Source organism: Pagrus major, chromosome 21 (genome assembly GCF_040436345.1).
Source record: "Pagrus major chromosome 21, Pma_NU_1.0".
NCBI classification, from domain to species: Eukaryota; Metazoa; Chordata; class Actinopteri; order Spariformes; family Sparidae; genus Pagrus; species Pagrus major.
This window is the reverse complement of record NC_133235.1, coordinates 24,603,840-24,617,860: the sequence shown is the minus strand read 5'-3', so window position 1 is coordinate 24,617,860 and position 14,021 is coordinate 24,603,840. Positions and strand designations below refer to the sequence as shown.

The following is a 14,021-nucleotide window of genomic DNA, read 5'->3' as shown; positions in this document are numbered from 1 at the left end:
TCAAGGTGGAGTGCTCTGGATGGTTGCTTCCTCTTTGATGCAGGGACCAGGTATGGATTAAGTTACCTCCTTTCTTGTTTTCAGAACCTATACCTCTTCCATATTCATGTTCATTTCCATTCCTGGATATTTTCTGCTGCTACATTTACCCCGAGACTGAGCAAATTAAACTCTACAATCTGAATAAAATTAGCCTGGAAACATCTTAATTAGTTTCAAATACAAAACCAGGAGATAAAAAATAAACCAGGGGACGGGTAGGATGTTTAGGATTTCACTGCAATTACGAGTGAGCGTGACTGGGGTTCAATCCGCAGAAGCGCAGCAGGACACCCAGGTGGGAAGCCAGATGGGGATCATGTTTGGTCAGTGCAGTGGTGACTCACACTTGGGGGTGGGTGGGGGGGGGTGAAGTGGAAGGAACTGTGCAGGAGTGTGTGAACCTCTCTACAGTCTCTGAAAGTAAGTACCCTGCAGGTGTACATGCTGTCCTAAGCTAAAAAAAGGGAGTTGGAAAGGCTGGGGTATTGTGAGAAATGCCAACACTACACTGGGGAATAAAGAGGAAACGGGTTCTGAGGTTCCTACCACGACATGATGTGATCCAGATCCAATTGTCAGCCCATGCATTAGAATATATCAGCCCTAGACTTCTTCCACGATATCAAGTTACAGCTGCAAACGGCTGTACTGTATAACCGTCGAGAGTTGGAGAAAAAACACAAATCTGAATTTGTGTTTTTTCCAACTACAAAACACAAGAGCAGAATGTTTGGAATATTTTGTGCCTTCAGTGATATATGTGCATACACAGGTTGCTTTTGAACATCAAAACTAGCCTCCATCAAACCTCAGCTTGTGACTGACTGCTGTGTATCATCACAGAGAATAAGTGCATCACATCTTCCCGTTACCTATGCCAAGGAATAAAGAGAAAGAGCTCTTTCTTTTAAAATGTTTCAGTATTACAAAGAGTGAAGCACATGTCCGTTATTGACAATACTGTAGTGGGAAATTGCCATGTGGTGTAGTGTGAACTAGACAGCGAATGTGCGATCCGTATTTACAGTTGGTCTTTTTTAAAATGCAAGCACTGTTAGCAGCTTGGTGGAAACAACTGTTGTATTGTTTCAACGCTTTTTAACCCACATTTAGTCAAATGTATCTCCTCCTTACGAAATATCAACAAATAACCCATTCTGTTAATTTTCAGTCTGTGCCTTTTGTGACTTTGTGCAGATTCAGATTGCCTAAAATGTAGATTTTTGGGTGTGGTCTGAGATGAATTTGTCATCGTAGTAACCGTGGTTTATACACAGTAACGTTACAGGTTCAAAGGTGCAATATGTACGAATTCTATTATCAACAGAGTGTAAAGAAATAACAATTATTACCTGATGTCAAAGACGTATATGTATATGTGTCGAAGAGATATCTGCTGAAGCCAACATGCTAACTCACTAGCCCCAGGCCTGACAACCTTTTTCTCCCATTGGGCCAAAGCTCCTGTGCTAGTGGTGTAAACACCAACACTCCGCTGGTAGTGTGGCTAGCTGCAAGGCTAATTGGGCTACAAGATAGGTGACATGTTGCCCCTCTATGTCGGGAGTTTGAATTCAAGGTGGACAATTCTTACGTGGTGCACCTTTAATGTCTGGTTAATACTGTATTTTACTTCATGCATACAACTGTGATGCTTCAGAAAAGGAATCTACAAGTCAGCCCTCTCGCTTGCTTTTGGCCTGCTCCATATGGACACGTTCCCATTTCACTTCTTGTTTACTCAGAGACTCTGTCCCTTTAACTTTCGGCAGAGCATAAATATTTCACCACAAGTTGAATAGACAAGCCAAAAAAAGTGCATGGGCCTGAAGCCAGAGAGAGGGGGGAAAGGATGCAAATAGAAAACAGACAAATGACAGAAACAGCAGCGAGGTCCACATAGTGTGAGCACTGGAGCGGAGCTGAGAGAATGTCACTCAGGTCACAGGGATTTGACGGATGAGCTTTGTTACCGGCTCTGTGTGACCTCGCCTTTCAACCCCTCTCAGCCTCAATGACACAGACAAACACACACACACATAGACAAACATACACACAGAGGAAAGCACCTGGGGGACATATATGTGTATACCCAGAAACACTGCACAAACACACGCATCTAACCACGTACAAAAGTGCATGCCCGCTCAGTCACGGTATACAGTACACATCGCATGACATGCGAGGCAATGACAGCCTTTCCACATCATCAGCTTTGCCACAAGCAGAAATTTCTGAACCATACCTGCCCTCCTAACAATGGCCCCCGTGGGCATGAACCCTCGATGGAAAGGGTAACACCCCTTGTCTAAGCTGTTATAGACTTGACACGCCAGATTTTGGAAACATATCCACGCCCGATCAACCACTTGTTCTCTTATTTTAGCTAGAAACTGTGCATTAAAACCCCAGTGACCATGGGCGAGGTCTCTGACTTTTACTCACCCGTGAAGACAAAACACAGTAAAACATCACATGACACATCGCCGCTGAAAACATCATCATTCCTCACCACCCCTACACCGCTGTTCTGATGCACCTTTGCGTTGCTCTGGGAAAAGCCTTGAGATAAAAAAAGGAGTGGACAGCAGAAGAAAAAAGAATGGCTGCGTGGATGGATGGATGCTCAGATGGGTGGAGTGGTGAATGAAGACTAATTTGAAAATCTTCCGGGTTCCCTGGGTGTACAAAAATCAATCCTCCTCTCTGTCAGGTAAGCGGAGTCACTGACATCTCACCTGGACTTGTGCACATGTGCCTAATTACTTCTTAAACCACGCAACCGTGTATGTAATCATACAAATAAATTGATACAAACGCAAGAAACGGCACCGATGCGGTGAAACACACAGCCTTTACAGTATTTGAATGTAATTAGCACACATCACCTGAGCAAAACCAGCAGAGTCCCAGCATTGTCCTGTGAGCCTAATTAATCACGACTTTGGTGAGCAGCCAACAGAGAGGGAGGACAGCCCCCTTCTGTCTGAAACCTCCACAACATTGCTCTGGAGTGAACCCACATCCAGGGTTAACGCAATTACCAGCATGTCCTCCCAACCATACATCCAGCATCACACCACAGGCACTGTAATTGGTGTGCCTAGAATTGCGGGGAAAAATTAGAAAAGCAGTAGAGGGAAAGAGGTGATTAATTTGCTGGAGGAGGAGGTCGATGCCGATGTAAATCACCGCACGTCAGCGCAATTTAATTTCCCTGATTCCCTCGGCCTTGTCTGCCACGCCAGCCTTGCTCGCTGATTGGTTAGCGTCAGGTCACAGCTGAGGAAGTCATGGAGTGAAGGACACCATAGCATAGCTTAATTACAGTATAGGACCCTTTGTGGGACCTGCAGACCTCCACTTCTCCCCACGCTTGTTTGCATGCTCCCCTGAATACAGGGGACGAGGGATCAGGAGGACAGGTGACACGCAAGTCTGGCAACATCAGCGAAGTCTTAATGAACATGTGTTGGCCGGTCACATTTAGTTCCATGTAACAGGAATACTGATGGACTCAGCCTCTCTGTACCTGCTGGGATGTGAATAAAAACCCCTGTCTCGCTTTGGAAGGAACAAAAATAGTTATGGAACTAAAGATTTCATCTGGATGCTTATGATAAAAAGGTAGCAGTCAGTATGAAAGTGAAGCGCAGCCAGAGCTTTGATGTGCTCGGTATTAAATCTCTATCAGCAGCAAACACACCATCAAAAAAAGTGTGCTGCCATCAAAACAGCTCCCCAGGTTCAAACTTCAAACCTCACCTGCTCTATTGACTCTCCAGTTAATGCCCTCAAGGAGACTTTGTTTGCATTAAACAACATCAAAATGCCGACCGCAATCTATAATCCAATCCCCACCTTTTACACCCTGTTTTATTAGCAAGCTCAGCGGCGCACACAACAGAGGTGCTGCTCCTCTTTGTTGCTACATAAGACCCATTCAGCAAGGTTTAGCCACGAGGGTCAAGCATACAAAGCGAGCTATTCCTGGGGAGCAATTAGTTCTCGGCCACACCAATGTGAGGTCATAGCTCCTCTGGCCTGATTGACACTTCCTGTCCACACCTGGGCTTCCTGTTAGCCTCTCCCCTGGGCTTACAATGCATGTTGTGCATGTGTATCCTTGCATATAAGATAAAAGAATGATTCTGACAAAGAGCACTTCTTCAGGATGGAATAAAATAGAAATAAAGTACATTGTGTGTTTTGTATTATTGTTTTGTTCCTTCGCCTATATTTAGATGAAAACAAATTATTTTGAGAGCTTTCTTTTCATACCTGCGCAGCACTGACTCACAGGCCTATTTGACTGCATGCTTTTGATCTCAAGTTCTGCATGTGTTGAAACACCTCTGAAACTAGTCCTAAAATAGCCCCTTTTATAGCATAATATATTCATATTTATTCAAAATATATACAGTGCTACCACAATGCTGTATATTCACAGTGTATACAATGAATCATTTGCAGGAAGAGCCCCAAGGCGGTTTTATGAAACAAGTGAATAACTCTACACCCAGGTAAGACTGGCAGAATAGGTGGTGCAGGGTCACTGGAAGCTTGTGACCCAAAACAAGAAGAGGACAGGTAAAATGCAGGACATGGCTCACTGGCTTTCAAAATAAAAGGCTACGGCAAAAAGAAATGTGTGGATATTCTTAGTATATTTATATTGTGAGTGAAGAATAAAAAAATCTGCCTTTAGGTTAAATAGTACAGAGCAATTCTCTTTTTGACGGGTTCTGCTTGCAGAAGACCTCACACTCTACAAAATGCAAGCAGCGACACTCATGATACATTGGCAGTAAACAAGCTAATTTACACCAAAGTCTCAAAGCAGAGTCAATGAGGTGATACTAGGCACATGCACATGAGCCTGCACAAACACACACCAACCCACACAAACACACACATGCATGCCCGTGCACATCAATGCTCATGTGCTCATGCACGCAGACACTCACAAACTCAGGCATGACGGGAGTCTTAATGACCTGCGCGTGTGTTTGCGAGGGTGTAAGAGTGTGTTTTGAATTAGGAAGAGGAGAGGCAAAAGATGAACTAACGATGGCTGCTAATAATTACAGATCTGTAGTGTGGAGGAGTTAATGAGGAGCCAAAGCCTCCCATGATGCCCCAGTAATAATGAATGAGGAGTGAGAGAGGCGAGGGAGGGGGAGAGAGAGGGGGTGGAAGCTGTCAGTTTGAGAGGCCGCAATGCCCTTTGGTTTCTCTGCACTCTGGGCATGTCAACGAGAGAGGAGCCTTCCCAGAGGAGGCTTGTCTCCACACTAATGAAGATGTGACAGACCTCCGGTCCGTGACTTGCAGAGTATAGGGAAGAGGACAGAGGAGGAGGATGAGGAAGACGAGGGAGGCAGCTCATACAAAATGAAAGGCACTGGAAAGGTGAAACGTTTGCAAGGCCTTCAAAGAGAATGAGGCGTTGTCAGATAGAAGCAAAACTGATTAGACTGATAGGGTGTGAGGATGCTTGGATTGCTTTATATGTGGATAAAAAGTTGACCAAACAAGATACATCACATAGGGTTAAAAATAAAAATGTCACTCTTTGCAACAGCATAAAAAATTAACTTCACAAGTACTCACTAGGGAGCTGGTGTAGCTGGGATCAGAGGTGTCATCCTGGAGGTAGCGTGACAGGCCAAAGTCAGACACTTTACACACCAAGTTGCTGTTGACCAGAATGTTTCGTGCAGCCAGGTCCCGATGGACGTAGTTCATTTCAGAGAGATATTTCATCCCAGCTGAGATCCCACGCATCATCCCCACCAACTGGATCACTGTGAACTGACCATCATTTTGCTGGAGGACAGAGAGAAAACATAGCAAAAGGGTTATAGAGTTATCATCTTTGCCTTGATTGATAAAAATGAGAATTGCTGGAGGGTAAAGATTTCAGAAAGTGCTGAAAGATTTGTTGACTAAAAATTCTAGGGTTGACAGTTGGAATTTTTATTACCTCCTTTGAATCTCTCTATCAGTAGATGTCTAAATAAATTACATGTTGTGCTATTTTCTGATATATTACACAGACAACACGTAGTCTGGTCGAGAAAGCTCAGACATTAGTGACCTGAATGCTTGAAGTTTATAATACAGATGCAGATAAAGCTTAATTCATAGAGAGGATGTCAATGTGCCATGGTCCTACGTTGTTATTATTTTCTGTTTTATGTTGAAAGTTTATCCTCAGGTGTCATGTTTTTCTTTCCAACTTCCTTGTTTATTTAAGTCTGTGTTTTTTTCTTTACTCTTCGTTGGTTTGTCTGTTTTCATCCTATGTTTCTTGTGTTCCTGTGCCTGTTCCTTGAGTGTTCCTGTGCCTGTTCCTTGAGTGTTCCTGTGCCTGTTCCTTGTGTGTTCCTGTGCTTGTTCCTTGAGTGTTCCTGTGCCTGTTCCTTGAGTGTTCCTGTGCCTGTTCCTTGAGTGTTCCTGTTCCTGTTCCTTGTGTATTCCTGTGCCTGTTCCTTGTGTGTTCCTGTGCTTGTTCCTTGAGTGTTCCTGTTCCTGTTCCTTGTGAATTCCTGTGCCTGTTCCTTGAGTGTTCATGTGCCTGTTCCTCATGTACTCCTGTGCCTGTTCCTCGTGTGTTCCTGTACCTGTTCCTTGAGTGTTCCTGTGCCTGTTCCTTGTGTGTTCCTGTGCTTGTTCCTTGAGTGTTCCTGTGCCTGTTCCTTGTTCCTCAAGTGTTCTCCGTTCTCCATGGCTTCTGGTTTGTCTTCAGTTTTGTATTTCTCTTTAGTTTTTTTTCCATGGGCTTTCTTTTCCCTGCTTTTAGTTGTGCAACCTGCCTTCTGTGTCTGCAATTTGGGTCCTCACCATTTTGCAAACTTTGACACAATGTGGTTTTGATTTTAGTTGTTGGTTATTTTTAAGGCTTTAACTTGTGACATTGATGCACTCCCTTGTATTTGATGCTTGATTTCGATTAGAAAGAAAGAGAGAGAATGGCAAGTTACTCCTTTCTGGATGCCAATATACCACATCCACCACGGGAGCACCTCTACTCTGTGTTCTTTCTTGCTGAGAAGGTTCAGCTGCCTCCACCTGCTGAAGGAACTCTTGTGAGAGGAAATACTCTGATTGAAATGCATAGGGTTTCCTTCTCTGGTTGACCATCTACCCTGATCCTATCTCTAAAGCCTCCCACCTGGCTGCATCAGTAGGTTCCATTGTCTCCACCCCTCCACCTGCTGAGGCTTTGTCTCACATGGGAGACACCAATAAGAAAAAGTACCAAGATTTTAAAAAAAGGTTTGCTTCTCTGGATGACAACAATTAAACATAGCATTCCCAATCTGTTAGCTCAGGAGGTTCCACTGCTTCCAAGCCTCTCTCCTGCCAAGGCTGTGCTTCATAAGGAAGATACCGATGAGAAGAAGTTCCCAGATTTGAAAAAAAACACAGGGTATCCTTTTCTGGATTATGAAGTTGCATGTTTGATGTCCCTGATCCAGCTGGCAGAAGAAATACCTCAATTTATCTATTATCACTTTTCCTTGCTTTTCTTTTCCTTCCTTCCATCCTTCCTTTTTCCCCCTCTTCTTTATTGTAAATATAAAAATGCGAGCAAATTAAATGTTTGTCACATATTTACAGCATCATTTTAATGATGAGAGGTAAATAAAAATCCATAGATGGTGTAAAAAAACAAACAAAAAGAAATTGTAGACATGTATCAGCCAACCACTAAAATATCTACTCAAGATGATACGCTGAGGCTAGGTTGAACTATAAATGAACAGGTCAAGGAATACAGTCATTCTCGTCATGGTGGAGAGTTCACTCTCTGGTGGCAATGCGATGGAACTACATAGATTTTACCATTAAAAAGGGCTCAGCATTTTCAGGTCCCCACGCAACAGATGACATTCTCCTGCAATATGTCCAGGCTTCTAACTCTAACAAGGTGGATTAAGAATCAGAATTAATGACCTACAGAGAGCAGAACACCAGAGACCGGTCTTTGAGATCAGGCCGGTGGTTTCCTACTGAAGTAGTCTTCTCAGTCAGCAAAAATTCCCCTGATTTTTAAACCTTTTGCTCATGTTAACAGGTAGCAATAGTTTCACATACAGCATATCAGAGAGAATCAACTGTTTTAGCCAATCAACAGTTTTCACCCTTTGTGATCAACAGTCAAACAAGGTCTGCTTGTCTCTTCTGTCTAGCAAATTTCAAGTATTGTTGGCAGGGCTTTTCAATAGATATTATCATAATCCTACCTCAGTAGTTATTTTGATGTCTACTTTTACTTCTGCAGAAACTGAAATTGTCTTCTTTGAGGAACCAATTGCAACTTTATCCCAAAGCATAATCAAAGACAACACCCACCACAGTAACAGCCTGTTCACCCTTCTGCCATCTGGCAAGTGATACAGAAGTATCTGCAGCCGTACCATCAAACCACGGAGCAGCTTCTTTCCTCAAGCTGTGAGACTCCTAAATTCATCCTCGGCACTCACCATAAAAATGTTATTTTTGTTTATGTGCAGCATAAATGAACCACAGCCTGCATTTTGATGTACAATCCTGTTTTGGAGATAATTAATGAACCTTGAACCTTGATGCCTTAAGAAATTCAGTTAGCATTCAAGTCTGCCCAGTGGGACTCTCCTCCATAATTAGAAAAGCCTTGTAGTATATCGTTATTAGTACAGCCAGAGGGTACATTCACATACAGTGACAATAGGACGGCATGAACATGAACAGTCTAATCTACCTGCTTTTCCCATCTATTTTAGGTTTGACCTACCTTTTTTTTCAAAGCAGTATTTCCTCTCTTCCTTTGTTTTAATCATTTGTTGTTTACACGTCGCTATTGCAATATTGACAGAGAGCTGTGCTCTTTTACTACCTTTTTAATCCTCTTAATGTCCAGAGGAAAAGTATAATCGTATTAAATCAGCAAAATAGATTCCTGAAGCCAATCTTGCTCATTTTAGGTGTTAAAGCTTTGTTCCATTCGGGCATGCAGGCATCCATCTCTTAAACATCCAAGCATGGTGCCACTAACCCTGTGTGAATGCTCTGAAGAGCAAGCTTTGAACCCCCGAAACACAGTAACAAATAAGAGGGTAAGGGAGATCGATGGAAACACAAGTCGGATGTGGCGGTTAGCAAAGCCAGCTTCAAAGAGCCCCTTTAAACCCACCCTAGATCAAAGTGGAATAGAACACCAATCCATGAGATTGAAGGAGGAAAAAAGCGAGTTGAATATTGATTAAGCTGTATGTCCGCTCAATCCTGACTATAAAAGAAAGAGTGAAGAGTCCATTATAAGCTCCAGGCATTAATAGAGAAATTAAAGGCCGATACGGCCAGCTAATGGAAATTTTCAAATTAAGAGTGATTGGAATCGTGTTCATTGTCATGAAACATATTCTCTGTTGGCACTAGATAGGTTTAGAAGGCTCATTCTAATTTGTATTAGGAGGAATTCTTTGCCTCAACTCCTTTTCTGGGAATGTTTAACGATTCATTTCCAATTAGCCTCTCAGCTCCATAGTATAACGTTTCTATTCAACTCCTGAATGTGCCTTTGATCAAACCATTTAACAGCGCAACAAATGTAAGACATAGACGTATGTGTTCAGCGAAAGTACTCACCCTGAGGAATGAGTCAAGGGCACCGTTCTCCATGAACTCGGTAACGATCATGACCGGACGGCTCTTTGTGACGACGCCCTCCAGACGGATGATGTTTGGGTGGTCGAACTGGCCCATGATTGACGCCTCAGACAGGAAGTCCCGCCTTTGCTTCTCCACGTAGCCCGCCTTCAGGGTCTTGATGGCTACGTAGATCTCCCTCTTGCCAGGCAGCTTCAAACGGCCCTTGTACACCTCGCCGAATTCACCTTGAGCGGAAACAGAGAGAGTTGCTCAGGAGTCAGAAACAAGAAATAATCTACTTCTGTGTGATTAAACAACCATCACACAAAAGATTAGTAGAGGTGATGGCATCTAAATCTATTCATTTATCAAGCGTATTGGCATCTCATGTCCCTAGACTGAAATATTTCTGTAAGTGCTATTATAGATCTTGATTTGGTCTATAACAAGCATGCTGAGTGTTGTCCAATACTGCTCCAGTGTTGCTCCTTAGCGATATGCCTAACAGTGTGGCTTCTTTGACTCACAGTAGTCATCTATCCTAAAAGCCTGCCAAGTGTCTTCATATTCCCCAATCAAAGAATAACAGCCAAGCACTATCTGGTAAATATCTGGAACCTGTTTGATTAATTATCACCACCTTGGTGCCCTGCAGAGACACCACACAGTGAAATCAACAAAAAATGGAAATCTTTAATTAGACAGTGTCCTTGCATCCTTACCCCCGATCCTATCTCTGTCACTTCCTCACACCTAGCTTGCTGAGTGGGCCGTGCCGAAGGAGCTATTCCAGGCCCAGTCTCATTACTAGTATTTTAGCCTCTGTATGAACCAACACATATGGTAACAGCATGCCCTGCCAGCTGCACAAAAAGGTGTGTCCTGCCCCAAGGAAAAGACATGTTGGACACATGTGGACATATGAAGCTGAAGCTCTTTTAGCCTCCAGTTGCTCAGAATTTTCTTCAAAGCAATCAGCCCCTACTTACCTGTTCATCTGTATTAACAACACAAAAAAAGATGCATCTGAAACAGACAATACATGTAACTGGAAAGGGATGACGCAAGGTAGAACATGTCAGAGAGCAACACTAATAGGATACAAAAGCAGAGAAGCACAGGGAATAGGCCGCAAGGCTCGAGTTATTTCTAATGCCATTAGGTCCCAGGGTAGCTGGCCTATATGCTGCTAGTGCACTTGACGTGGGTGCCTCGACATATTCACATCTGATGTGGCTGCCAAAGGGGCTGAGCTTTACGACCTTGAACAGATTCAGGTTAGACTTGTTTGCACCCAAGCACACAGACATAAACATAGACATACTGTATAACATAAGGAAATACTTGAAAATATAACCTTACATACATGTGTCACACATTCTCCATACCTGCACCGATGACCTCCTCAATCTTGACAGTGGAGACGTCAATCTCCTTGGCGAACTCTCGTACAGCCTCGTTGGGGTCTTCGTAGGTGAAGGGATCTATGTAGATCTTCATCCCCGGGGAGCCTGAGAAGTGGGTCGGGCAGCCCAGTGGGGAGGGGCAGTTAGACATGTCGGCTCGCAAAGAGAGCTCTAGAACAACCAAAGTGCTAAATGAGCTTTCCAGAAGAAGAAACTGTTTTTTTTTTTTCTTTGGCTAATGTCTAGTGTTAACGATTGATGAATGCAATTGCCTTTCAAGTCGTGGCCTAAATCACAGTGTGACACAGCATTACTTACAATCACTACAAGCCCTTAACTGTGCTAAATGACGATAACTCCATTTGCTCTGCGGTCCTCCTCAGAGACGGAAAGAGCACTACTGTATGTAAATGAACATTAGCTCATAGTGCACACATGAAATAGTAGAGGTGGATGATTGCAGTTACAAGTGAAGCAGACAACAAAATGGTGGTTTGATGATTCAGTGCTTGGAAGGGGGAAACAGAGTAGAAAAAACAGAGAGGGAGAAAGATGAAGGGACAGAGGAAGAGATGATGGTATACAGAAAGAGTAAATGTAGACAGATTTTTTTTTTTTTTTACACTTTTATCCCTTACCCTAGCAGTCTCTGCTCTTTGATAGTGGTAGAACCAATTTCCCTGCAGCCTTTCCCTATAGGAGCTCATAAAGAGATAAAACCACCGTGCTATCAACTAACTCTTTACGCTGCTCTGCAATAGGTGAGCTCAGCTCAAAGACAGTAGATGTCTGCAAAACCGAGGACAGATTTTCCGTGTCGGCAGGCCATGCTGGGAGGAATGCCGACAAACACTTGTAAACAAATTCAATACACGCCGCCACAAGACGGACACTACAGCGAGCAAGCGAACGTCAAATCATCACTTCTACAGTGACACCCAAGGGCAGCCCTCTTCCTCAGAGCTGTTTAGTCAAAACCTTGGCAACCATGATTGGAATAAACTCATCTCCATCAAGTCAATTTGTGCCTGCTCATTTGCATAAGCCACATAAAGATGGGGAGGGGTCTCAGGAGACAGGAGCGGGATAAAGTCTGGTCTTGGAGGGATCAAGGTGCCTCACCTCGCTCTTGACTAGAAGCTGATTCTAGTTACCGCACTAATTGCCTTGAACCCTGGCTGTGTGAATGTAATTGCTCATTAGAGATTCCATACAGATTGTATTCAAGTTAATCCATCAGAGGGTTTACAGCTTTGCATTCCATAAAGTCGTTCTATTTACAAGTGTCGCCAAGCTGCTCACTCGGCAGCGCAGCTGTGTGGGACTCCAAATCTCAGCAGGGAGCACATACAACAACAAATATATGAGAGCACATCGCCTCAAAATCTGAAGCACACATGTGCACGTACACATACACGTACACATACAGTATGTACGGCCATTACTTTCTAATTCACAGTCCAGGGCCCACTTTCATGTATAATTTAAAATGCAAACAGTTTATCTCTCCCTCTCCCTCTGGTACAGCCCTGGTTAACTGGACTCATCTTTTTATGGCCATCAGATAAAAAATAGATTCCAGCTTTAATATTTCATAGATCCTTCATCTAAGTGTATGTAGCAAATGTATCCAAACGTCAGGTCTATTTTTACCAGACATATGAAACAACAAGCCTGTCGGGAGGGAATGCATGGCTGCTGCAATGACTCACGGGGCACTCAACACAGCACAATCATTTCATACCATTTTCAATTATACTGCCGCATATGATATAAATGGGGAAAATGGATAAACTCATTAATTTGTTGAATGTGGATTATACATCTAAACAAAACCCATAGGCTAAAATGTTTAGGAGTATTTAGTTGACCAGCATTATAAATTACAGTTTACCGCACTGCACTTAACCATGTTATTTTCACCAATGTCCAGCATTTAGCCTGCTATTAGTCTGCCCCTGCTCATTTACTGAATGGCCCTAATGTATCCACAAATCAACCGCAAGGCAGTAATGCTTACATTAATCTATTACTGGCCACTGGTGCAATCAAGTTACTGGTACTACCACACAGAATTTACATACACATAAAGACAAACGGCAATGTCAGTAAGTGGAACAGTAGCTTCCCCAACGCTCATCTTTTTAAGTTAAAGGAATCCGTTCATACGTTAGAAACATAATTTCTTCTAATTCCTTTCGCCCTGACAATATTTGTGATTTAGCAGTTCCTGTATGATTGCGTGTTTTATGTGATTATCCTCTTTGAGAAATTAGCATCGACAATCGCAGGACACCGTCCGCCTATGGTGAATACATTCCCATTTCATGTCGGCCCACGATGCACACTAATCTATTCCGTCTCTGTGAATATAATGAGTTGAGTTTACTTCCTAAACACAGACTAATTATCCATTTTTTGATGTCAGAAAATCATTTGTCAGACTCACACGCTGCAGCTTATTAGAATGGAAATCACAAAGCGGATCTTAAAAGAATTGTATGAGATCAACAGTCACATTTGTATAGATGTGAGTTTGGGTTTGTCAGGCATGTGGTGCCTTCTACAATCTACAGATGCTGCTTACCAATTCTGTTTATGCTTTGGCTAACTCACTGAATTGACAGTTGCAAGACAAGTATAAACATATTTGGCATTTCACAACAACTAGATCTGTTCAATGGGCTTTTGAATCTCATCCTCATTCAGTGTGAGCACCAGATGCTGAAGCACAAACAACAGTTGAAGCCGCAAAGCGACAATCGGGGTTTGAACACTCGTGATTTTTTAGTGATTTTAAGATGTGTTTGGGTGTCGTATGCAGGGGAGCATTAGGGGATAAAGTAAACACGCAGCGCTTAGAAATGTCTGTTAATTAACTGATGCTGACAGGTTGTTGATGTGTAGGAAAGAGCAAAAGGGAATGAGAAAAAC

General features: G+C 43.0%; 1 protein-coding gene across 2 annotated transcripts in view; it reads right to left on the bottom strand.

Moving 5' to 3' along the window:
* LOC141016439 (ephrin type-B receptor 1-B) overlaps nt 1-14,021 on the bottom strand; it is a 169,976-nt gene that overhangs the window by 19,558 nt on the left and 136,397 nt on the right. Inside the window, exons 10-12 of one of the 2 annotated variants that reach the window (XM_073490804.1) lie at nt 11,070-11,258; nt 9,679-9,926; nt 5,656-5,871 (exon numbers count right to left, since the gene is read on the bottom strand). In XM_073490804.1, coding sequence (XP_073346905.1) covers nt 5,656-5,871; nt 9,679-9,926; nt 11,070-11,258 — 653 coding nt within the window. The remainder of the gene's footprint in view (nt 1-5,655; nt 5,872-9,678; nt 9,927-11,069; nt 11,259-14,021) is intronic. The other variant, XM_073490805.1, reaches the window with a different exon arrangement.